The following is a 26,516-nucleotide window of genomic DNA, read 5'->3' as shown; positions in this document are numbered from 1 at the left end:
TGAACACTTCAAGTTGGGTTGGAATTAACAAAGACTTTTCAAATTTTGAAACTGAATTCAATGGAAGCATGAGACTAATAATTCTGACACAAGCTGGTGTTGTTTTTTTTTGGTTGGTTGGTTGGTTTTTGTTTTCCAGATACCTATATCCTTGTGTGCTTGAAGATACGTAATTGTTTCTGTGCAGTGTTGAAGCGATTAACTCATGTTTCTAAAACAGAAGATTGAGATCATATTTTCTGTTTTCTTTGGGGATTTTAAGTCACACGCTGGGAATAGTGTCAGAATATGCTGTTTCATATACAGAAAAAAAATCATGAGTACAATGGAGAGATGCATAACTAGAAAAGAGGTCTTTATCCAGGTTATTTCTTCCATTCCAAGATCAAGTCTTTACAATGTGAACTTGAATTTGACTTACAAGGCTCTCAAAAGGCAATATAAAAATTAGCAGACCAGCTTGATACATTACCCCATTAAGATGTTCCAGAAACATTTCAGAACATTACGTGTTTGCTTTCCTGAGTGCAGTTTTAGCCATAAGATAATCTACCTTAACTACCACCTGATGCAGGGCTTTGGAGATGGCTTCTACAACACCAAATTACAGAAAATCATATTCTTTGGGACAGGTACAGATCATAGCACACATATTTGTGGGGCACAATGTAATTTTAGTTTTTCTTTTCCATACACAGATATCTGGCTGACACTACTGTGTATCTGTACAATCATGTACGTTTTTCCACATACATGTAAGAGCAGATATTTTCTTCATAGTTTCTATCTACTTTGTTAAACACACACACTAAAGAACGGAAAAATAAACAAGACAAATTACCAAAATCAGCATCAGTACTGTTCTGTATTTAACTTTTAAATGTCATCACCACATATTTTTGCTTATAATTACTGCATTTGCAATTATCTACCTTGAAATGAGACTGCTGGTTTATGCAGAGAAAGGTCTCCCTCATGTGGAAGTCAGTTTGGCAGCTCCAAAAGAAATACCGTGTCTTACATCTTAATAAAAATTCTGTTGCTTAGATTTGCAGACCATGTTTGGATAGTATCTCTAAACAACTTTTTACATTTAATTCATTGGAACAATCATTAAATGGTGAATGGAAAAAAAAATGATAGGATTTGCAATAATTTTAAACACTTGTTTAAAAATGAAGTAAAATACTTCCAAATGTGTTCAGACTGTAGAGAAAATTCAGATAGGCTAAATTTACAGGTTTTATGATCTTGCACCCACTAGTTTCTTTAGCTTTCTTTTATGGCTGTTCTGAACACTGTTCAAAAGGTTCTCATATATGTGATTTTCATGTATTACTTTTCCTTGACACTGCAGAACTGGAGTCTAGAACTGCAACTGATTATGAGAGTTAGAACTGACTTCATTATGTGCTTTGTTGAAACTACAAAATAAGTATGTTTTGGCTAAAAACTTCTGTGTTTCCTCACATCCATAACTACTGTGGCTCAGAAGTAAGTCCTGTCAAATATTCCATCTTGGAACAAAAATTAAGTAGAAACCAATGAAGATCTTCTGCTTTTCTCAGCTTAAATGCTTCAAAAGAAAAACACAAAAAAGTTTCAAGTGAACATTAACAACTGTTGTTTTTCTCAAACACATAGATTTGACCTAAAGTGAATGCTTTCAGTTTTCTTTTGCTAAAAAAAAAAAAAAAAAAAAAAAAAGAGGAAGGAATCTTTTGAGTTTACCAGGCATATTTTCTTACTTTGTGTTTGAACAAATAAATAAAATATTAGCCATGTTCACAGCTATGAATCAAATGTCTAAAATCTATTAGCTAGTAACCAATGTTAAAGTTTGATCACAAAAAATGTTGCAATACCAAAACCAAAGTAAGGTATTATATCTAAAGACAAGAAAAGTGCAGTTGAACTATCAGCTTTGTTTTAGTGGTGTAAGAATTGGCATGATCTCACAGAAAAACTTCAAAAATAATTCCTCGATTACTGTCCTACTCCCATAGCTGAAACCATCAAATCTGTGAAGTTGTTCTGTTGCACTTCTGCATGCCAGACTGGAAAGGCCCAATAAGAAAATCTGGTGTTGACTTTTACCATTTCCACTGGGGACACAACTTTCTTTATACATATCTCGAAAATTTTCACAAACCAACCAAAACCATTATAATTGCTATAGTATATAACTTTTTAGTGCCTGTGATGATATAGGTGGGAAAACAACGACCTAACAAAGATCTGATTTGTGATCATCAACAAAAAATGAAAAGCAGTGGGAGAACTGACAAGGTCATATTCTGAGTGGTTATCCTCTATGTAGCTCAGATGATAGTTGGCTTTTTTTTTTTTTTTAAGTTATACTGTATAAATTTATAAATAATACAAGAATTTAGCATGCACCAGAATGAAATGTAGAAGTATTACACAAGTATGTCTGCTGTAAAGCTGTCTGGCACAGGTTCTCAGTCTTGAATTTTGTCAGAAAGCTAGACTGAACCCAAATCATGATGAAATCAAACACAGTTCCACTCCATCAAAAACATTTGTGAGCCATAAATACAAGAGAATAATACAGAATAGAAAATGTTTTTTTCTTTTTTTTTTTCTTCCTTTTTTTTTTTTATTGCTGGTAGTGTTCTTTTTATCCCCAGTTTTGAAATTCATTCACATGACAGTTTAAGTGCATCTATTAAAAGAGAAACAAGGCATCAAATCCCCATGCTGATTAGCATTATCTCACATTAATTCCAGAAAAAAAATTACCATCCAAATTTCTCAGCTTCAGCACATCTCAGAATTATTTTTTCCCTATTGTGTTGAATTTTGTAGTCCTGTGCAATTTAAAAATCACATTTTTATTTATACATTTTAAAAAATCATGAAAAAGCAACCTGATTTGCCTAAAGTGGTACATAGTTAAGATGTGAAACACACTGACATTTCCAGCTCATTCCATACGTATATGCCATTACAAAGAAACCATGATTTTACTGAACACATAGTCCCCATAATTTTACTGAACACATAGTCCCTTACTCAACAGGAAAGCTCTCTGGCTTGGTTTACGATCCAAGAAATTCTGAAGCATATCCATCCCATCCAAAGATCCGCCAGGTTTCAAAATAAGGTTTCTGTATTTCATTCCAGCCTGATAAAAGGTAAAGCAGAATGTTAGTATTTCTTATCTTGTAAACTGCCATTTTTCTGTATGTGTTGTGTATGTAAAAGTCTCAACATGTCTTCTCTTTCCAGTTTTTCTTAATACCAAAAGAGAATATACCACAAATATAACTTAGATCTGCTGGAAGAACTCAAGACAGGAGATATTTAACCTGTACCCTAAGAAATCCAATTTCTTGTGATTTTACACTGTTCTGGAAGTTAAAATGACACAACTTGCCCAAGTTCTGGAAGACATTCTTCAAGGGCATAACATGACTGACAGGCAAGCAAAGAGAAACTAACATTCATTCTCTCTTAACTGATGATTTCTCTTTCTTTAATCTCTGTTTCAAGAACAGAGATGATACTTCAGAGACAAATAAGTATAACACTGAGGAATAACATGGCATATATTAACATTTTATGTGCACATCAATATAATACATATCTATATATATATGTATATATATAAGCACATAGAATTTCCCTATCGAAATACATTAAAGTAATGGGAACTTAACTCTGTTTACATTTTCAGTAAGAAACATTATTACTTCAGAAGGAAAAGATTCCTTTAAAAGGAATGATCTAAAAGCTTCTGAGAAAGCAGTAAATTAAGACATTCTTAACAAGAAGTCATCTTTTGAAGAAAGCATCTGGAGCATTTTGGGCCTCAGACATAAGAATCAATGAGAAAGCAATATTTTTTTCATGTAAAAGTCCTAGATACTCTTAATATTGAAGAAAATAATCTTCCTTTCAGTCACTGTATACACACAGATATACTTCCCCCACACGTCAAAGCTATGAGATTACAGGACTACACTGCTTCCTGATTGCTACTGTAAAAACAGTAAAAAGCATAGCTCTTTTTAACTGACAGACCTCCATAACTTAACTACACTACTAATCGCATTGCCTGAGAATACACATGGAAAAAAGTAAAAAGATAATACGTCACTGAACATTGCTAATATTTTGGTATTTGTGTTTGTTTCCTGGACATGAGCGGAATAGAATATATTGTTCCTTTTAGTGTAAAAGTGTTATTTGAGTAAACATGATTCTTTGCTGTTGTGTCTCCTGTAAGCAGATTTCTCAATTCTAGAGAGACCAGAGGTAATTTCAGATAACGTGCAAGAACTGAGGAGTGTGACAATTAACTATGCTAAAGTTAAGAGTTTGTTGAAGAATTGTTATTGATAAAGTCACTTAAACTAGTTTCTATAACTGTTGCTCAAAACAGGAAGAGAGGTTTATTCTAACAGGAAGAGGTAAGCCAAATTTCTAAGAGTGAGTGCAAGTCATAATACCGTAACTGGTTTCCTTTCCTGCCTTTCTAAAAGCTAATCTAAATCTAGATAAAATGAAATATAACTACAGAAATCTTACTGGTGTCTAGCATTTGTTTATAAAAGATTGTCTGTCCCATCCTGTGGAACTGTATTACACTTACATGGAATGAAAGTATAAATAACAAGTTAAAAAAGAACCAATTTGAGAAGATAGTATTGTTCTGAAGAGGGAGGGGAAATCTCCACAGATCCTTCTAGAAGTTATGTGAACACTCAAGCAAAATGTGTGCACACATGTAAGAGAGGGAGCAAGACACATGTGTGGCCATGCTTTTTTTTTTTTTTTTTTTTTTTTTAAATGAATGAGACCCTTACAATCAAATAAGCAGGAGTGCTTATTCTCACATGCACATTATAAATCCGTAGCACTTCAAAATCAACCTTGACCACCTTTAGTCATCTCTCCTCCCAAACTCTTCAGTTTACTTCCTGTCTTCATAAAACCTCTCTTTCCACAGTCCTTACTCCCCTAATCACTGCCAGAGTTTTCTGGCCTCTACCCCATCTCTCCTCTTGGGATCTCTCTCTTTGTCCAGCTCACAGTCTAATTCTATTTTCTTTCTCCACCCTCTAGAGGGAGAGACATTTCTAGAAATTCTGGTTGCTGTGATTAGGAAAGGAAGGAATCGAAGCAAATTCCAGAGAGGAATAGGGAAGATGAGCACTTTCTACTCTCTCCTTCACTTCTCATTTTATATACATTTACTGAAGGGAAGAACTAGAGCTGGCTGCTGAATCCAGAAGACAGGTAAGGGAGGCAGGAAAACCAGAAGGTCTTTGCCATAACAGAGACGCAGCATCTTCAGTCACAAGTCTAATACTATGCCTGAAAAATAAAAAAGATTGCCAGAATTGGCAGGACAACTAACCACATTATTAGCTGTCCTTCCTTCATGCCAGAGGCAGAAAAGGCTGAAGAATTACACAACAGTAAAAAAAAGCCCAGTAAATCTAAAACCCGTCAATGATTCCAAAGTCACTTGGGAGAAAAACTAAGATGGAAAAAACCTGTGAGTTATGCTGTGCTGTGAAAGAGTGACATAACTTCAATTTTCTAAATAATAGCTGTATAAAAATACCACACACTTGAGGCACCATTCATGGAAATAGAGCACTATTATCATACAGCTTTCATAGCAGAATATGCATCAGTACTTACAATGAACAAGTATGTTTTTTCTTTTTGACATCAAAAAAGTATGTGTCAATCAATGCAATGCAATGTCTTAAAAGTCACAAAAAAATATGACCCTGTATAATAACTGTATTAAAATACAAGTTGTCTCTGAAATTTCAATGATGTTCAAAAGCAATTATTTATGTAACACTTTTTTCTGTTGATCTGAACTTGACGGGTGCAGTAGAAGTACTTGAGACATTATCCCAATGGATCATAATTGTAATAAATTGTAGCTTTAGACAAGAACAAGACTCTTCAGTAAACAAGAGTCTTTTAGTAGAAAGTATTTACCACGTACCTTTGGATTCATTATGCCTTCTTGCTTAAAGCAGCTGTAAAAGATGTCCATGGAAAACACTTCACTCCACAGATATCCATAGTACTGGCCATCATAACCACCAGCCAGATGTCCAAAAGTAGCTGGCATGTTTGTGCCTGGAAAAGTAGATTCACATTAATTAATTTAAATCAAATGCAGTCACTTTTTTGATGTACAAAGTGCATCAACTTTAAGAAGAAATTAATAAGGAATTTTTATCAACTAATTTGAAACTTCTAACATAGGGGGTCTGAGTACACCTCAGAATACTGCCATATTCTGGTGATTAAAAAGTAAATTTTATTTTAATCTAGTTGCACACCCAACACAAATGTATCAGAATATCTAATATGATATTCACATCATGCCACTCTAAAAAATATCCTGAGAAAGTATAGCTTTATATTTACCTTCATCTTCTTTCAGAAGAGATCGTTAAGATCAGACCAAGTTTCAAAGTAATTATTTCAGCTTCATAAAGTACAATCAACAAACAACTTCTTTTACAAACAACAACTTGGTGGTTTGGTGGTTTTTGTTTGTTTGTTCGTTTTGTTTTGTATGCCAAGCATTATTGGGAAAAAGGAAAGCATGTTTAAATAAAGCATTAGGACATGCTGTACGAAAGTTTCATACTGATATACCTGGAGTTGCAGGAATTCCCAGAATCTCCATACAGTATTTGGCATATTCATCTGCTGGGTCAAGAGATGGTTTTGTGTGGAGTGCCTGGTCGACCTTGCTCAAAACAATTTGACGGAGGGTTAAAAGACCTAATTGAATAAGAATATTCGATTATCTAAAGTCAAAGTAGCTGGGAGTCCATTTAGCACCTTTCATTCAAAGATCTCAACATACATTCAAAATTACTAGAATTTTAACTATAAAACACTTCCATCTGAATGCTTCAGTTAAAAAAAATATCGATATTTTTAGTAAAGGAATTGACATTATAAGCTCCATATTTCAAGTGTTACTTTTCTTACAGATCAAGAACTATTTCAAGCAGGTACTTTAAAAGCAAATTTCAGTATTTAAAATTGTGTTCTCAGCTGTCTTCAATTTCAGTATACCATTTCATTCAGGGCTTGCACAGATGATGGTAAGTATATCTAATGACATTAACTAAGACACCTCAAAGAGTAGCAAGAACTACTGCTGCTGCTTTAGGCTCTGCTATTTTGAAGAAGCTACGAGATATGAACCTCTTCCCAGACAAAAGTCTCATGCAGCTACAGTGCCTGTACAAAGATGGGCACTTCCTGTTCAGGATAGGGAAGTGTGCCTTGATGACATATATTGTACCATAAATGGCTGTGATTTCAGGGGAGCCCTGATTACAGGGACAGAGTGGTAAAAATGACAATGAGATGATGGCAATGACATTGGATTATGGTCTTGATTTGGAGATAGAGGTAAGGTGGTATGAGATTTAGAAAGAGAAGAGAATTAGAACCTTGTTTTGGGAAGGCAACGTGCCTACTGGGAGTGTGGGGACCGTGGACTGGATGGATTCTGAATGACGTGTTCTGGATTCAGAAGTTCAGAAGCTATTTGAGTAATGAAAGGCTACAGCGCTTTTGTATGGGATATGTTACACACGTTGAATATACTTGCAAGCAACTTTCATGTCAGTCAAGTATCATGTGCAAGTGAAATGTAAAATATACATGCAGAAAATCTTATACTTCTGTACTAATGCACAGTGACTACCCTGAGAAAATAAAAAATGGAAAAACAATGGAAACTCAATATTGAATAAGAGAATTTGCTGGGTAAGAAAAAGTTACATGGACAAAAACATACAGGTATTTTAGTCCTTTGGATAGCCTGGAAAACCAGAGCTGCTGCTGTTCCTGCATACAGTGTCATCATAGCTTTTATTAATGGTTGTACCCAAGCAAATAAAACCAGAAATTATTAATCCAATGAACATTTTGAAGTGCTCACTTAATTCTTATTGGCACTGACAGTGATAGCATACACACAGAAAAAAAGTAAGTGGTTTGTTATGTTTTACAGAGGGTGTTGTCTTAAATTTCCCACCAGTTGTTTTTTTTTCTTTAATTATATATTTTTATACATACACTGAGTGAAAGAGAGGAGACAGATACCTGTATTAGCCAGTCTAGAGGCAGCAAGTTTCTCAAGGAGAGCATCTGCAACATGGCTCTCATCTTTATAATGTCTTGACATTTGTTGTAGTGGTTCCTTTTCCCACACCCAGTTCTCAAACATTTGTGAAGGTACTTCTACAAAGTCTGTTTCCACATTAGTTCCACTAAACCTTGCAAAATCAGTCTGAAAGGAAAAGCCATTGTATTAAACAAAATTAGAAACCAGAGTTTCTAGAATAATATAAACTTTCAGAGACTGAACTTGAAGTGTTAATCACAGGAAAAGGAATAATATAATTAAAAAAGATATTTAAAGAAAAGAGGGCATAAATTCATATCCAAGACTACTAAAGAGTAACAAAACAGATTATTCAGTATTTACTGCATTCTGTTACAGATTCTGTACTTCAATTTTCTTAGTATTAGTCATTTCACTGCTTAGGTTTTGACAGAAGTACAAATGTTTTCATGCTGTATTATGACAATGACATAATTTGTAAATTGTTATAGAACTGTGTTATATTACTTCAGAGTAAAAAATAAACTCCAATTATACCCTTGTAAAATTTTTTGTTGTATTATAGTCTAACATACTCATTCAAAGATTTTACTTGACCAACTTTTCCTTTTAAGCTTTTTTCTGAAAACTGTTTTCATTCATAAGGCATATAGTTGACTTATTGCACAGTTTTTGAGTCAGTAATTCATGGCAAGAAATAAATAAACCCTAGCATCTTTAGTCATGAAAGGTCTCCAAATCTGGCACTCAGTTACTGAGAGAAGAATCTTCACTCTGAAAGCCAAGCACATTAGAACTTTTTAATTTACTTTATTTCACTTTACTGTTGTCAATCATTTCAAGTTGAAAGCACACACCAGATATTAATTTTGAAGAACGGTTTTATGCAGTTAAACATCTTCATAAAAATATGTTCTAAACTCAAAATATTCCTAAAAAAAAGATGGTCACTTTTGAAAGACAGATATTCAAATACCAACAGAAGTTACTTTGTGTCACTCTCAATTTGACTTGTAATAACTATCTCCTCTTGCCAGCCCAATTTCTCCTTTTCAGCAACATTCTAATAAAACACTCCAAGTGCTAAAAGAAAGAAGGAACTCTCAGTTTCCCAACCACACTCTCAAGGGGTGTACTGGGGAATAGATGCCCACAAGAGGAGTGGCTTTAGAACTTATTTTCTTGCAGGGCTACCAAAAAAAGGCGTGTATAATGTAGGGCATACATTGAACTGATGGCTATGTCACATGTGTATCATCTCATGTCTTCAGAAGAACAGGAAAAAAGAAGAAAACCATTTGCCTTCATTTAAACTTCTTGGTTACTCAAATCCATTGTTGTAACAGGATGGCCCTTCTTCCTATATCTGCTGAATAGCAGCTATGAAAAAAAGCTAGAAACCATCAGAAACAAATGGTGATAGAAGTGGATGGATTAAAAGCAGGAGTGCAAGAGTTTGTTTGACACCAGATACCCTCATTTACCCATATGTAACTGTACCATGGTAATAACAAATATATGAAGACATTTGACTCGGGTTCTTGATTAGTTCTTTCCCTAATACCATAAAAAGACTCCTGATATCTCACTTTCCAGTGGACCCCAACACATCAGAAAGGGTAATGTCCTCCAAAAGCTGACCTTTACGAGACACTCACAGATTCCCACTCAGACAAATCCCCCTTTACCCTTTAAAAGTCAAGTTTTAACATGCTTAAACAAGCAACCATATGAAACAAGATACTGCTTTGTACATGCAAATCCCAGAGGACAGGATGTTGATATGTGGGACTGAGAAGACATCTGCAGGTGCTTATACTAGTCCATTAAATGATTTACATAAAATACAACAGAAGCAAGTACAGTAGCTGCGCACACAGAAGGCAGCACAGCAGTAACAGACACACACAAAAAAAAAAGCCTCCCTGGGTTATGTGGAATTCCATAGCAAGTGGAGTAATACATATGTATTTGTGTTGTTAGATGGGTTGCCAAGAAGGGGCTCTGCAACACCCAGGCACCTCCTTGTTAGTTACCAAAACCTTGCACTAGTGCTGAACATGTCTCATTTATAAACATCGTCCGGGTAGTCAAAAAGAAAGAATCAGTTTAATTTCTCAATTTCTGGGCTGGGAAACAACTGCCTTTGAGTGAGGATGATCATGTTTTCTTCAAATTCCTGCTTTCAATATGATGCAAAAATATGTATAGCTTCTTGTTCCTCAGTTTGCTTGAGCACCATTTGTTTAATTCTAGATTTAATATAGCAATTTTTATATATATGTTTCTTTATTTTACAGTCCTAGGCTCTGGAATTGAAGCCAAAATTTAAAATTTAATGTGTACTGTGTTCTCTGATTTTTTGATTTGGTACTACTTTATAAAGAAGACTACTGCAACACTACACAAATTTTGGATTTTGTGGGTAATGACGTGAATTGGTGAATGAACACAAGAGACTTGCCTCTCTCTCTGAAACATAACATTTTCATTAGGCCTACGAAAAATTCAACATTTAAAATTGAATCTGGCAGATGCAAGTGAAAATGAAATCAGGTATTTTACAACTTTATTTGCATCTGGATGCAGAATCTGCAGACTAGCTTCACTTAATTCTGGTCACAGTGAGAATGCTGACTGTCACATGGGGGAGCAGAAAATATAATAGCTCAGGCAAGACTTGCTTATGCTTTTGAAAGGAAGAATGATAGCTTTCAAGAGCACTAAATGCAAAAGTGCTGGAGTTAAGGGCATAACTACATGGATTCACAAATCATTTACACTCTTGGGAACAGCAAGCTTTTTGTTTGTTTGTTTCTTTCTAATATCTAGCATGCTAGTAGAAGTAACAAAAATTCATCTGACAGCTGTAATAACAGAAGTCACCATCAAGTACTCGCTTTACTTTTTGCATTTACTATTTACTTGTCACTGGTACCCTCATGTTGCATATGCAAAAGTACACATTCTTCTAAAAATGTTTTTCAAAAGGTATATTCACTGCTGTAGTTTTAAATGGAAATTAAAAAAGTCACTTTCAAAAAATAACAAAATATGCATATATAGTTTACTAAAATAGAAAACACCAAAATAAACTTTTACCTTGCTTAGAAATAGTGCAGAAAGAAGGAAGGCTTATACTGGAACAAACACCACTGACCTGTGCGCATATCTGATGCATTACATGACCAAATTCATGGAAGTAAGTCTTTACTTCATCATGTCGCAGCAGTGATGGGCGATCTGATGCTGGTTTTGTGAAGTTGGTTACCAGAGCAGCTACTGACATCATTCTGCTTCCATCAGAGAGAAGACAGCCAGGTTGCAGACCAAAGCATGCTGCGTGTCCATACTTTCCTTCTCTGTACAAGAAAATATATCAGAAAATATCTGGAAATCACAAGTCTGCTCACCAGAACGGAAAGGCCTATTCAGGAACAATGACAATGAGCTGGTGTCTCTTTAAAGCTTTACGTGAAAAAATTGAATCTTTTCATTGGGATGATCATATAAAAGTTGTCTTATGACTTCAAAGAGTAACTAAGCTTAAGATCCTGTTAAGAACATGAGGGGGAAAAAATAATTATTTAAATAATAAATAATGAAATAAAATAAGTATTTAAATCACACTAGCTTAAGATTCCCAGCAGCACTTACAAGAATCTGATTTTTACTCAAATGCTGGAAGAATACACACTTTAGACACCACTTCTATTTTAAACTACTCACAAAACACTTTAACGGAGAGGACTATGTTCCATACTCCGAAGCAATAATTTCTCTTTCATTACTGAAGACAAAAGAATAGTTTACTGCATCTTCAGTGTGATCCAAGTTTAAATAAGACTGATATTGAAACTTCTGCCATAAACCCAAGTGGTTAATGGGGGCAGAAAAGTCTTATTAACAAATGTCTTCAGACATGCCTATTTTTAAAAATAAATTTTTAATTTTATTTTTTAATTTTTTACTACTGTATTCACTCACCTAACCTTTACCCAGAGAAGTCTTAAATCAACTTATATTAAAAAATGACATTTATAAATTGCTGAAAAATAATTAAAAAACAGAGATAGTCAAAAAATAATACCTAAGAATAAATCTTGTACAATTATACTAGTTTCCTAATTTCTGATGAACAGAAATGATGCTGTGAACAGCTAAAGAAGAGCTACAGTGATCAGGCTGGAAGTACATTTCAAGGTGTGCTCAACACCTTCTTGGTCCTGAGCTATTTGACACTTTCTTTAGCAGTATGAAGGCAGAACTGGCTACAAAATATGCATATAAAGTTTAAAGAGAAGCTGGGAAAAACTTAAATGCTTGGCAGATAGGAGTATAACTGATCTGAACACAGTGAAGTAATAGTTCAGCATAAATGAAAGATCAAACATGATATTACAGTTGGGAAGGAGAAAAGTCCATGAAGGAAAAATGATGAACAACTGACTAGTCAGTAATACTACAGAAGATGAACAAAGTTGTAATAAAAATAAAAATAAATAAATAAAAAAAAAGTAAACAATCTGAAAACAGTCCAGAACAGTACAGAGGACAACTTAATGAACACAGTAATAGCCTTACCAGTGGGACAAATATTTACTTCCAAATGCATTTAATTTCACCTACATCAGCAACCCACTAAGTTGAATTCCATTTTAAGCACATACATTAAACACTAGGTGATAATTACCTGGGGTAGAGGTCCAAATAGAACTGCCCTAACATTTCTCCTGTTGAGTTGTCCTTTACTGTATAAAGAGTAACACTGTCGTGCCAAACATGTGCACTTTCTACTCGCTCAAATACAAGTCCAAGCAGATTCTGGTAAATATTCAGTAAGCCTTCTGTAACAGCCTCAACTGGGAAATATTCTTTCAGCTTCTCTTGATCTATAGAGTACTTCAGCTCTTCTGTTTTGTTCATATAATAATGAAGATCCCATGCATTGATTCTTCCATCATAATCAAAATGTCTTTCTTTACACTCCTTTTTCTTCAAATCTAGAATGAATTCTCTTTCCTTCTCAACCAATGGCTTTAGCTTTTTACTCAAATCATCTGAAAAAAAGATTGCCTTTGAATCAACTTGTGCATTCCTTACCATCATGTATATTCCTGCAAAACACACTCAGGTTTATACAGTATAACTTTAAGCACATTCCCTAAAAGGTCATGATAGAGTTTTCTATTTGTTGATTAACAAACAGCAAGCAAGCTACTTTCTTGTCTTAATGAGTTTTAATGCAGGCATGCTATAAATAATACACAAATCTGCATAGGCCTAGCAGTACTGTGAAGGGTTTGGGGAAATTTTAGACTTATTCAAAGACACCAGAAATAGAAAGAAACACTTGACATATTTGCCAGAAACCTTGTATTTTACCTCATGTAATCTCAGTTCTCTTGATGTGTTTCCGCAGAAGCAGCTAAAGACTACAAATACTATTAGTTACTGAAGCGTAAAACAAAATTCAAACACTGTTTTTTCAAGGACTTTTCAAAAAGGATTCTGACCTAATTCTAGCTAAAGTCCTATTAAAGAACAAGAGACCAAAGAGTTCTTGCCTAAATGATAGCTAGCTGCTATCATGATCATTAGTATCCTAACTGATAGCTAGCTACTCTTCTACCAAATATCAGTTTTATCCAACATAGTTTCTCTTGGACAAGAAGGGGTCATAGCACTATGACCCCTTATATTTAATATAAATGACCCTTTATATTTAATATAAAATAATTAAGCTTATTGAAGCTCTCATATAGTACATGCTATATTTATGTTATTCTTAGCATTACTGGACTACTGGACACTTTTCCTTAAGAATTCAGGTTAATGGTCACAATTGGTAAATAGAGAGTAAAATTTAGGTATTGCCTCTCCTATTTCTAGAAAAGCTCTAAAGCTCTAAATGCATTTACATGACTGATAAATGCTAACAGTTTGCAGATCAAATTTTGCTAAATTTAGAATGCATCATAAGACAGAATGTTTTTCTTCCTAGCCATAAAATGGACATTGGTTGAAAACATGAATATATATGAACAAAGCATAGCAAATTATACTGTTATGCTTGCATCTGAAGATATATCAAAAGAACTAAATTAAAGATGACAATTAATTTGATGGACATTCTACCTCTATCAGAATTACCAGGAAACACAATATTTTTGAATAGAAATATACATGATCTTGTGACAAGTTAAAGTTACATCAATAACTACTAAATTTTGAAGTGTGTCAGATTCAAAACAAATTTAAAAAAAACACTACATATGTCAATTTAGAATTACAAAAACGTATCAGCAAGAGTTCAAAATATTTTCACTGCACTTAAAAAAAGAAGTGATCTTACCAATTATAAATCAAAACTAAGCACAGGTTCATTGACAAATATTCAGTTAATTGGTAGTGATAAATATGGAGCTGAACTCACACAATAACGTGAGAAATGTGACAGAATTACAGGTGAAGGAAGAGGTTCATTTAAACCTTTTTATTGCTGCATAAACACAGGAAAAAAACAAAACAAAACAAAACGAACAAACAAAACAAAACAAAACAAAACCACCAAATATTTTATTGCTGTACTAAATTATTTTGGGGCTGCTGATTTATACAATATATGTATATAAATACAATCCTCTTCGCTAAAAGGACTAACTGGTATTAAGACACATTAACAAAGGAACACATAGTTCTGTGAAACTGTATAATTCTGGAGTGTAGAGGTTAACTTTGTGCACAAAATGGGCCCACTGAAGTCAACAGGATAACTATACATATCTGTGCCATTAACATTTTCAAAATATCTCAGTTTTCAAATAGAATTCCAGTAAAGGGCTTTTGTCTTCAAAGAAATCAAGACATTGCAGATATATATATATATATTTTTATACAGCTGTATCATCATATACTTGATTCTTTTATTATACTTAATGCAGTTGTATCAGTCGACAGAAAGAGACACTAAGCCTACAAAAAAAACGTAGCTAACCTAAGGTAATGAAAAGCTGCAAATGTTATGCAGCCTCTTGAATTGAGAGAATATGCTTAGGCTGCACATGTTATTCTGGTTCCAAAATAGAGTAACTGCTTTTGGGGGCAGGGAAAGACACTAGTAGTTTGCCTATACTGGCTGTCATAAAGCAGATGTTTTCAGATTTTTATTTTATGCTTCCCTGTCTTGGGGCAATTCTATTTGTACAGCTATGGCCAGAACAGAGGCAACAGACAGTTCCTTTTCCACCTAAACATGACAGACACTATGACGAATTATGTATTTAAATTATCTTGGCTGAGGAGCCATGTTGCGACTCTAAATATAAGAGTATTGTTTATAAATAATAACAAACCTAAGAAGGTTGTTACGTTATCTGTGCTCTTTGCAGTGTTTACCTCCAGGACAAAGTTGGCATGTGTATTATAACCAAGCAGTTCTGCTACTTTTGCCCTTAGTGGAAGCAATTGCTGAAGAATTTTTGTGTTCTCCTAAAAAAAGAAAGGAGGCAAGTTTATGAAGTGAAACCAATAAAACTATATTATTGAATGACCGTATATTTGTAAATATTTGTAACCATAAGGAACAGTACACATTTACAATGAGACACTTTGAGACATAAATCTAGAACATCATAAATTTAGCTAGATCTTTGTAATTTTTTTTTAGTCACAGCACTTAATTGCAAGCAGTCAGATGTCTAGTTTCTAGTCAATCTGAGTCATTACATTCCCTACTATAATTAATCTGTTTCAATTAATCAAACAAGATACCATTTCTTCTGAGAGTAACAAATCTTTGACTGTTGCAAAGAGTTTATTTTCTTTATCGACCATTTAAATGTAAAAGATAACAGGGACACCTCTGACAAAATGCTTAATTGCTTGTTAGTGGTTAAGACAGACTGCAAAGCCATTGTGCTATCTTCAAACCTTGTTTGCAAATTTCCCTCTTCTGCCATTCTGACAATAGCAGTCAGAGAAAAGGATCTGAAACACAAAAGCCTCAGGCACTGACCTAGATAAGGTGGAGGATCTCTGAGAGGCTTAAAACGTAATTGTGTTAATTCCCATTTCTAGAAAAGTGAGATTTCTCAGAAAAAAAAAAAAAAAAAGGAAAAAAAAAAAAAAGAAAAAAAAAGAAAAAAAAAACACCTTTTTCAGGGTACGTATAATTGACTAGGTTTGAAGATTGTCCCACAGTTATAACAGCATATCACTTTAATTGTGCTGACTTACAGCGTTCAGTTCTTGGTGCCATTTTATCTTATCTTGCGCTCTTCACATTTCCCAGCATTTCAAGTACAAAAGCACAAATCTGTCTTTATTCTCTAATGGTTGGTACAATTGCCTGCTAAATGACACTTCTTCTATCCTTTCTAGCCTTTTCATTATTTTTGTACCTATCTAGGTGCCGAGCAGGTATCATCAGTATCAAATGAATTATTTGTGAAATTATTTCTTTTTTCTATAAGGTACATTTGCAGCTATTTTTCAGATAACTAAATGTATCTTTTATAAAAATTAGGGATTTTTAACATCTAGTTAAAGATGTTCTCTAGATGCTGTGCATTAATTTTATATTTAATCACTTGCTTTTCATAATTAAAACACGTGCCCAAATAAACACAGTTATTCTGAAGAATAGTTTGTAGTACAGAAGCAACACTCAGACAGCCTTCTCTGGGAAGAAACTGCCAGCAAGTAGTTACAGAACACTGTAGGGAAATTTGGCAGGTTGCCAAAATCCTACTTCTATTAACAGCACCACTGACATTTTGAGATACATCCATAGGCACACAACTTCCTCTTTAGACATCAGAATACACTGGAGCAAGGAAATATTAGAGATCATACTGGTAAGTTTTCATTTCATAGCACTAGACAAAATGCAGAGCTCAAATCTAACATCTGAATGTCCAGCTCCATTTTTCAACTCTGTCATTACCCTGCAGAAAAGTCCCTATGACGTACCTCTTTGCATCTTGTGTTAAAGGCAGATTCCATTTTTCTCCTGGTTTCTGAAATACAGCACTTCTTCATAACAGGAAAATAGTGGGGATACTTTAAAGTAACTTTATATTTGTCTTCCTCAGTCTTCTCTAAACTGTTAATAAAGTCATCAGGAAGGCCTTCTATAGAATACAATTTAATAAACAATGTTTACTAGAATTAACTAGACCACTCCCTTTTCTGTTATATTATTGTATTTGTTCTGCCTGCATCAGAAATACAACACTTCTTTTTGCTAACGATTTTCAAATAATATTATTTGCTAATGATTGCTAAGCTGAGCAAAATACATTTTGAAACACTTTATTGGTGAAGAAAAGAGAAATAAATGTAAGGCTACCAGACAAAAATAGATTAAAATGTAAAAATAAAAAAAATGGTGTTATTAAAACACATCTTATGCTATGCCCTCCAGAAACTGAATCCCTAAATCCTCTGTCACATGAAAAATGTGACTGAATATTAGATATTTCTTCACCCAGAGTGTGATGAGGCCCTGGCACAGGGAGGTGCTCAAGGCCAGGCTGGATGGGGCTTTGGGCAACCTGGGCTGGTGGGAGGTGTCCCTGCCCCATGGCAGGAGGATGGGACTGGGTTATCTCAAAGGCCCCTTTCAACACAAACCATTCTGTGATTCTATGACCTCTAGATCAGTTTAAATCATTTAAGTGGCTTAATTTCTTGCATGACAGAAAACTTTTTCAAATAATTTTAATGAACATTATACCCAGTGGATTTCCTGATTGTGGAGAACTGAGAAAAGAAGCAGTGATGAGTAATGTTATAGAAAAAACAGTAAGGCCGATATGCTAACTTTATGCAAGGCAAAACACTTCAGAAAGCATAAGTCTATGAAGAAATTTTAAACATTTGCAAAGAGTAATTTTAAGCTTACTTTGGGGAAGAATTAAGAAAGAAACAGAAAAGACTGGAACACAACCAGAATTTCATTTGATCATTCAGTGGGCCAAAAAAAAAATAATAAAAAAAATTACTCAAGTAAAACTGGAAGGCTGAAGAGGTGGAAGGAACATGCATGGTACTCACCAAGTTCTTCCTTAGAAAATACAAGGTATGTGTTTTCCTCATTCAGGTTCTTGTTAAAGTCTATACACAGCTCGCTCAATTTTTTCTTCATTGTCTTTATTTCCTGTATTGGGTATAAACTAAACTTAGTGGAAAAAAAATCAATTGACAACTACCACCCTCCATTTGAGCACAGTTTAATTTTTCTAGTTATCTAGAAAGATATTGTAGATTACTGTAGACTAGTAGAAAACTAGTTTAGATAACTAGAAAATCTTCTAGATTTTCTCTCTCTCTCTTTTTTTTTTTTTCTTCTAGATTGCTCTACTAGTCTACAGTGAGTACTAGCATTGGCCAATACACTGCAGGTAGTATCATAGTTCACTCTCCCTCAGGCTCAGTTTTACCTTTTTTTTGGTCCTGAGCAATCCTGTTGCCAATGAATCCTAGATTGGGTCTATTGCTCTAACAACCTCTCAGATTTCTTTTCAACTCTGAGAGGACTGAGCCTGTAAACAAGTTCATTGAACAGAACATGCTAACATTCAATTATTTTATTTAATTTGAAATTTTAAGTGTAAAGAAAACCTCTAAAATCACTGAGAATCAAAGTACTAAAAATGGATGTAACTTGTTGAAAAGCACTTATTTGAATGGAATACAGATATGACAAAGCATTCCAAATCCTTTTTTTAAATGCTGATATTGACCTACCTGAACCATTTTTTAATATATTTTACAGCATGACTCTACCCCTTACAGGTAACTTCACACGAACATAGTAATTAACAGCATCAAGAACACAAAACAAAAAAAAATTTGGTATTATTAGTCAAGATTTTACTTAAATGTAGCTCAACTACTGTCTCCTTGTAAGGTATTTAAAAATACCTTCAGAGGTATTGGTTGCCATTGAAGTAATGCAAATATACACAAAATAATAATCCCACTAACTGTAAAATGTGAATTAATAACGATTATTTTCAATAAAGAGGGAAGTCTATTCAAGAGTCACAAATCTAGATTGTTACATACAATCAGGTTGGAATTTAAAGAAAATTACATCAGCATCACATACACTGACAATTTTACTCCATCATTTTCAGAAGTGACAAGTGCTTTTATATGCTTGCGTAAATCCTCCCTTAATGGGGTCAAGATTTTTAGTGTTCCCTCTAATTTACCTCAATTTTTTTAGTCAAAATGCAAAACTCTTGGACTCATTTTACACCAATGGTTGATATTTGAAATTAAAATAGCTGCATCTTCTCTTCCAGACAGACATCTGGAGTAAAAAAAAAAAAAAAAAAAAAAAGCTTAAAAGTGGTGATGCATTCAACTTCTATCTACTGAGTACAGTCAGAGTCTAACAAACTAATTTTGAAAACTTAAAATGATGGAAGTTTAAAGGATGGATATGGAACTAAGAACAGTTAAGATTAGAGTGGTTATTATGCAGGTCCAACGACACAAAGTTCAAATATATGCTTAGCACATAGATAAAAATCATAATTTTACCCCTTCAACAATTTGTCCCAGTTACTTTACAAACTAAGAACTATATTTACATTCTGCACTTCTTTAGGAAGATGGAGTCCATTTCTTTTTCCCACTTGAACCGATTTTTCTAGATACCGTTTTGTTTCAGGCTTTACATTTTCAAGATCACAGGTTTGCTGAAATGACAATATAGGATAATTTAATTTACAACACAGTGAAAGAAACATATTAAGCATTAGAAGGGTCTAAAAAGAGTTCTCTAGAACACCACCACAGAAACAATACAACATCCTAGATTTTTTTGTGTAAAGGATTTTCCAAAAAGTTTCCCTACAGTATTCTCACATTGACGTAGAAAGGTTTTAAAACAATTTTCTTTTATTAAATATCTCAGTCAGAAGCAAGAACCAGAGGCGTGTTCTCTGTACACTTTACCAAAGTAGCAAATTTAGATGCTGTCGTAATAGCAAGCCCTTTTAGTTATTAGTGCCCTGCACTAAAACTCTTTTGCACAAGTAGCTTTCTTACATATCATTAAATAGAAGAAATCGGTGCCTTATGGTAATATTGAACTTTAAGACTTGGAGGGATTTAAAAAAAATCAAAAGATTCAATGTATTTAGGGCTCACTGAAGGTTATCAAATAGCACAGAATTCAAGCTTTTGGATCTTCCTCTTTCTGAACAAAGCAATTGGTGGCAACAAATAACACAGTAGCTATATGTCAGGTTATACCATTATAAAGATTCTCGAATGACCATTTTCTAAATCAACCAACAAGAAGCAAAGCAAGCAAAGAGACAACATCCCACTTGTAACAGAACATGAACCAATAATGTGAGGGTCTTCCTGGAAGCTGACAAAGAAATAACTACGTAATCAGAAAATTGTGATTTTTGTCGCAAATTGTGATTTCACTGTATTATTTTATTTTACATTATAATGTTATCTTCCACCATCTAAAAATGAACATTTTAACAAGGTATAATTTATATTACTTGTTAAAAAAAAAAACATATTCTATTTAAGATCATCTTTAAACTAGGAAGATGTTGGAATTAGTTCTGACTTGTCTTAACAACCCTCTTGTCAGCTTACCTACCTACAATTAATTCTCGACTACCATCTCTGAAAAGTAAGGACGTTGAAACATGCAAATTTTATGAAAGAGTTACACAACTGTGTGCAAGTGTCAACTAATGATCTGCAAATTACCTCTCTTACTTTACAAGAAAAAATAAGAGAGAGAAACCCACTACATCTAGAAGTATTAATGCTGTGATACTGAGCAGAAAAATATTTTATATTTGTAATAATTAGAATTTTCATATATTGTTTTTCTAATAGAAAACCCATAATTCCAGGTATTTGTTGTTTTGTTTTGTTTTTAGCAAAGACTAGTGTGACAGAGAAAACAAGATATCACCATGGTAGTAGTGAAAAATGCAGATACTGTTCACTACATTAACATTTATATTGTGCTAACCATGCTGAAGACTCAGAAATTAAATAGATAAGGAAAAAAAAATGGAGCAGTCTAATCTCCGTAAAAGACACTCCTTTTATTATAGTAATGATTAAAGACAGAGGATTGTGAGAAGTTTCACTGAGTTATCCAGGCCTTGTGAGGGATTTCTCAGCCTCAATATCAGAAATATGTGAAAAATGGAACTGCCACACCACTGAAAATCTCCTGGTCTGAAATCCAACAGAGTTTTAAGGCAGGAAGAAAGAATTCACAAATACTAATTTTAGGGCGTAACAGACAGTGAACACTGGCTCCTTTTAAAGCTACGAAAGAGAAATACATTATGTTGGGGAAAAGGAAGTCAAAACTAAATCAGTGTTCTTCATCCTCCTCTTGGCGACTACATCTCTCTCTCCCATACACTTTACAAGACACCAGTCGTAAATATTTTAATGATAGCCTTTGTGAAGTTTATTTCCAACACAGACATGATTAAGCCAAGAATAGTTCATATTCAGGAAGACCTGTCAGGTCTATAAGCCCTCACAAGCACCAAAGAACCAAGTGTCCTCTGCAGACATCTCTGAACTTCTGTATGGTCAGGATGCTCTCCAAGTCCAATGTTTCTTTGATGGACAACCTCTAATTTTGCTATTTTTCTGCTAATTTTGAATATGCTACACATGAAATTTTGGAGTTTTCAAGGAGTATTAAAATGGCCATCACTAGTGATGTTATACGCCATCTCGTATTTGTTTTGAACAAGCATGCTACCCTATTCTACGAAGAAATTTTCAGGCAGAATAAGAAGCAGAACCAACTTAGAATATTGTGAACAAAAATTGCAGCAGCTGTTTACATCAGCCTTTTTCCTGAGGGTGTGTGGGTGGAGAAGATTGGCAACATTCTTAAGCATGCCTCTGCTAGCCAACATGTGCAGATGTTAGGAGTAAGAAAATTTAAAAGGATAGTTTCGCTACCAAATTCACCTTTATTCCAGGTTTTGGATGCCAAAATTAGTTTTCTAAAGGGTATACCTGACAACATAAATTGCAGAAATTTTGCAGAAATCTTTCCCCTTACTTGTGGGGAATAGAAAAAGGTTAGATTATTTTCACTTTTTTTTTTTTTTTTTTTTTTTTTTTTAAGTTAAACACAAAAACCTCACACATCTTCCACCACCAACACTATTTACATAAAGTGGAACTTAGGATGAATTATAAAGATTGAAAAAAGAACTTATGAAAGTTTGATCCTTGTTGAAGGGAACAAAAAAAATAAGGATATCACTATGATTTGGCATATTTAGTCACCTGTTAGTGGATTGACTGTAATATAAATAACATGGGAATCTGAGGGACCTCATCCTCCTCACTGCATTTTAACCTGGACCCCCTGTTCCATGATCCTCTGATCATGAAACTGAATTCACACAAAGAATTCAGAACTATTCAATTCAGAACTATTATATCCTTACTGAGGTGATGAAATGCCTGATTTAGCCAAAACGTTTTTACTGGCTTCTTTAAAATGATAACACGATTTCAGCAAAACATTTCTATTTGTTGAAGTCCCTTTTTTCTCCTCTCCAGGAACCTGACTTTTCAATGAAGAGTTTCTAACAGGAGAGAGAGGGTGTTAGAAAGTTAGCAAAAACTAACAAGAACTTTGTATTGCTATTTGGAAATGGTAAGAGTTGGTCAGTCCAGCACTGCTGGTAATTTCACATCTGTTCTACAACAAAAACGTTACTACTTTTACAGTTGTTATGAAGTTGATATATGGCCTTATCTTAGTGCAGATCGCATTTCTAGAACATTAATTGAACACTAAACATGCTCACATGCTGCAGTTAAACCAAGTAAAATCTCAAAAACATTAACTGGAGATTTAAGTGATAATTGTAACTGTTATAAAAGTAAAATATTGCTGCAAAGGAAAACGAAGAAGGAAAGCATCAAATGAAAAAGATAAAAAAGATTAATAGAAACTAATGCTGGTTAATAATAGCAATCATTTTCAGTAGCTACTGTCAGAAATACCTGTAAATTTAAATTAGATGGATACATGGGTATTATCCCTAAATGTATCCATGTGTCTTATACTGGGGGGGGTGGGGTGAGAAAATCACAAAAAATAATACATACATGTCAATCTATGTAATTAATAGCAACTGATTGGGGGTAGGGACCCCAAGTCTTAACTTAAGGCACTATCCGTCAACAGGTATCAGAAGATCTTCAAAATGGGGCTATGAAATACCTACATATACACTTAAATAACACTCAGAGGAAAACACTTGAAAATATGCCTAGAAAACACAGCAAAAGACAACTATGCTACTGAAAGGCACTTTAATAAGGTGTTGCTAATATTATTTTTGTTCATGGTCTACACTGCAAAAAGCACAAACAATGACTCCAAGAAATAGAGCTCCACGGTATTACTAAGCTAAGCTTAGCTTTTCGTGATGCAAGTAATACCTTGGAGCCCCATACTACATAATAAACAGTACAAATGAAGAATACAACATACATGGAGATGATCAGTTAGAAGGGAAACAACAGAAACTCAAAGGGATAGAAACTAGTTCAACAGTATCTTTTGACTTAGTTTTACTTTGAGGTTTAAGCAACATATAAGGAGGAAGCTACTGTGGGATAGCCAATAATTAGCAGATCAAAAGAGATAACCTCAGAGGTCACTCCCTGTTACATGTTCTCAATAACTTTTCTAACTTATAACTCAATTTTAAAATTCTCAATAACAGCATAGTTTTGGATACAAATTCAAAAGCAGTATAAATTAATCTAAATACATTGCTATATAGCCTCTTCCTCCCTACTGGGTGATGTTTTGGGCAAACCAGCAGATGGGGATTAGCCAACAGAAAATAGTTCCTTTTATTTTTCTTGATGAGTTTCCTTCTGTGGGTTTGGCATCCTGAACCAGTTCATTGGAAGTTTAGACAAATCAAAACTTCTGCGATGGAGAAAGAATGCAACACACACCTAAAGATGAGAGGCAAAGAGTGAGAGCACTAAGTTGACTCAAGTTTTTATGGTATGGGATCAGTTGAAACAAAGAGAGCGATGAGGACCTTCAAAAGCATTGTGCATATTAACTTTTTAAGATAAATGTTTTTCACTTTATATAATAGGTTTTCAACTATTTTAGATAAATAGTTTTTCATCTATTTTATCTACATTTCTACAAGTTATGCAGACATCACTGTGATTTACCTGCAAATAAACGATCTTCTGAAATACGTCTTCTCTCATGCTCATCTCCACATCGAAATTGGAAAGTTTTTTGTCAGCTTCTGTACTTGCTAAGCGTACCTCTTTGTCTGGTGAAACATGCTGGGGAAAATCCAACATGCTCCGTTCCACTGTTTAAATAAAAGGCAATGAACACTTACACAGAAGGCTAGGAACATCACAGATAGAGAACTTCCACTCTCTTACAATATTTATAGAAGTTACACCCAAAAAAAAGTACCCCAAGCAACTTGACAATCAGATCAGGCTTGAACCAAATAAAGTGATTACAAATAACGTAAAAATGAATGGATGAAGGGACAGAACTGCGTACCTTTATGGCAAATAAACATCTGACAGAAACCATCTATTACCAAAGCCTAATTATCTTACCTTCATACTTCTACAAAGTCCATTAAAGGGTATACTAATATGATACTTAATTTTTGGAAGAGGTACCATTTGTAAGTGAAGATTGACATTGTTTCATAGCTGGCACAAATGCTTCCATGTTAGTATTTAACGTGAAGTACTCTGATTCTTCCAAACATGCCCATGTGTCCTGAAGTTATTTTTACATTGGTATGAGAGAATAGTGTAAATCCCCAATTCTTATACATGTTTAAGAACAAAATCTGATAACCACATGAGATGTTACGTATTCTGAACTTCTAGAGATCATAAGCTAATACAACATTGTATAGAATATTTTTCTGAGATTAAGTAAAACCTTACTTATTAAACAAATATTGCATCTTTGGAATGAATAGAAGCACTAAACAAAAATAAATTGTTATGACTAGCTGAATTAATTTAATTAAAAACTAATTATTCCCCACCCCCTTGAAAAAAACGTGCTTTAGAGTAACAATATTCTAGGACAATTTGCTGTAAAGCTTTTTAATTTTATTTACTCTGAAGTTGTTTATGAAGCCCTGAGATATTCTCAGCTCTTTAGAAACCTTTGGAATGCAAGCATGGGCATATGGCTCTTCTTATTAACCACTGGAAACTCTTTTTCCCCCTCCTGTCCTTCTGCCAAGGTGGTTCAAAATGATGAACTGAGTTTTAGCAGCTTCCAAGTAAAATCTAAGGCCTGCTGTCATATGTGCTTCTTCAGATCATGAGTTTCAGTTACTGGAGTAAGACTGTTTTTCATGCACCTGTGAGAGGGATACACAGGACTTAAAAATCCAGGTTCCTAATGGAATCCTTGCTGTGGTAATATATCCTTGTCATATGCCATGGGCTATTTCACAAGTAAGTCCTGGTAATTTTGCATACATCTTCAACAATTGGCACTACAAGTTAGATATGACCCACTTCTGCAATGGCGTGTAGAAAAAAAAAGTACTTTTTGGAAGATGCAAGTCTCAATGGCTATACTTAAGAGGCTAAAGGCCACTGTTTTCTGAATCGAACAGATCTGCCTTCTAATTTAATTTGAAGCATAGAAATTTATAATGTGGTGAAAAGGCATACAATAATTGTACCAAGTACATTGGTACAATTAAAACTGAATCTGACAGGAAGCTGTTTGCATAAAGATAACTCAGTCTTTCTGCCAGCACTGATTTCAGTCAATGAACTTGATACGCCCAAACAGTAATTCTAAATGATGTGAAAGACACAGACCAATATTACAGTGCAATCGTTTGTGCTGCAAACTGCTCTTTTTTGCTAAGTGAAGACTAGGATCCAAGCCAGGGTGCCTGTTTTCAGCAGTTCTGTTGCTGCAGAAGACTTTTTGAGAGGATTTAAGAGAACCTGACATTTTATTATACAGACTACTTTGGGGGTGTCATGCAGCCACCACATGATCCATCACCTTTTCTCCACCAAGACTGTATCAATCTTCCCATGGCTCCATTTGAATTGCTTTTTTCAGTCAGATTATACAGCCTTTGAGAAAGGCACTGCTTATCAAGCTTCAATGTAATACTTATCCCATGGACACTGTACTCTAAACTATTGCACGCTGTCCCCTAGTGGTTGTACTCAGTATGAAAATAAAATACAACTGTGCAGAGCTTAACATGCAAAAAATAAAACAGATGACCACTGCAGTTCTCTGGACTCCTCAAAAAGGTCAGCAACA

At 34.3% G+C, this 26,516-nt stretch overlaps 1 protein-coding gene across 2 annotated transcripts in view; it reads right to left on the bottom strand.

The window, feature by feature from the left end:
• Positions 1–338: 338 nt before the first annotated feature.
• NLN (neurolysin) overlaps positions 339–26,516 on the bottom strand; it is a gene marked incomplete at its 5' end in the record, with an annotated part of 38,202 nt that continues 12,024 nt past the window's right edge. For both annotated transcript variants that reach the window (XM_084504826.1, XM_084504827.1), the window contains 11 exons: positions 339–3,148; positions 5,996–6,132; positions 6,661–6,789; positions 8,131–8,317; positions 11,313–11,514; positions 12,846–13,212; positions 15,508–15,643; positions 17,126–17,286; positions 18,212–18,314; positions 19,759–19,866; positions 24,401–24,549. In XM_084504826.1, the coding sequence (XP_084360952.1) occupies positions 3,014–3,148; positions 5,996–6,132; positions 6,661–6,789; positions 8,131–8,317; positions 11,313–11,514; positions 12,846–13,212; positions 15,508–15,643; positions 17,126–17,286; positions 18,212–18,314; positions 19,759–19,866; positions 24,401–24,549 (1,814 nt within the window). In that variant the 3' untranslated portion in view covers positions 339–3,013. The remainder of the gene's footprint in view (positions 3,149–5,995; positions 6,133–6,660; positions 6,790–8,130; positions 8,318–11,312; positions 11,515–12,845; positions 13,213–15,507; positions 15,644–17,125; positions 17,287–18,211; positions 18,315–19,758; positions 19,867–24,400; positions 24,550–26,516) is intronic.

This window comes from Aythya ferina (assembly GCF_964211825.1).
Source record: "Aythya ferina genome assembly, chromosome: Z".
Lineage (NCBI taxonomy): Eukaryota > Metazoa > Chordata > Aves > Anseriformes > Anatidae > Aythya > Aythya ferina.
The sequence above is the reverse complement of the archived record's forward strand: the minus strand, read 5'-3'. Positions and strand labels throughout refer to the sequence as shown.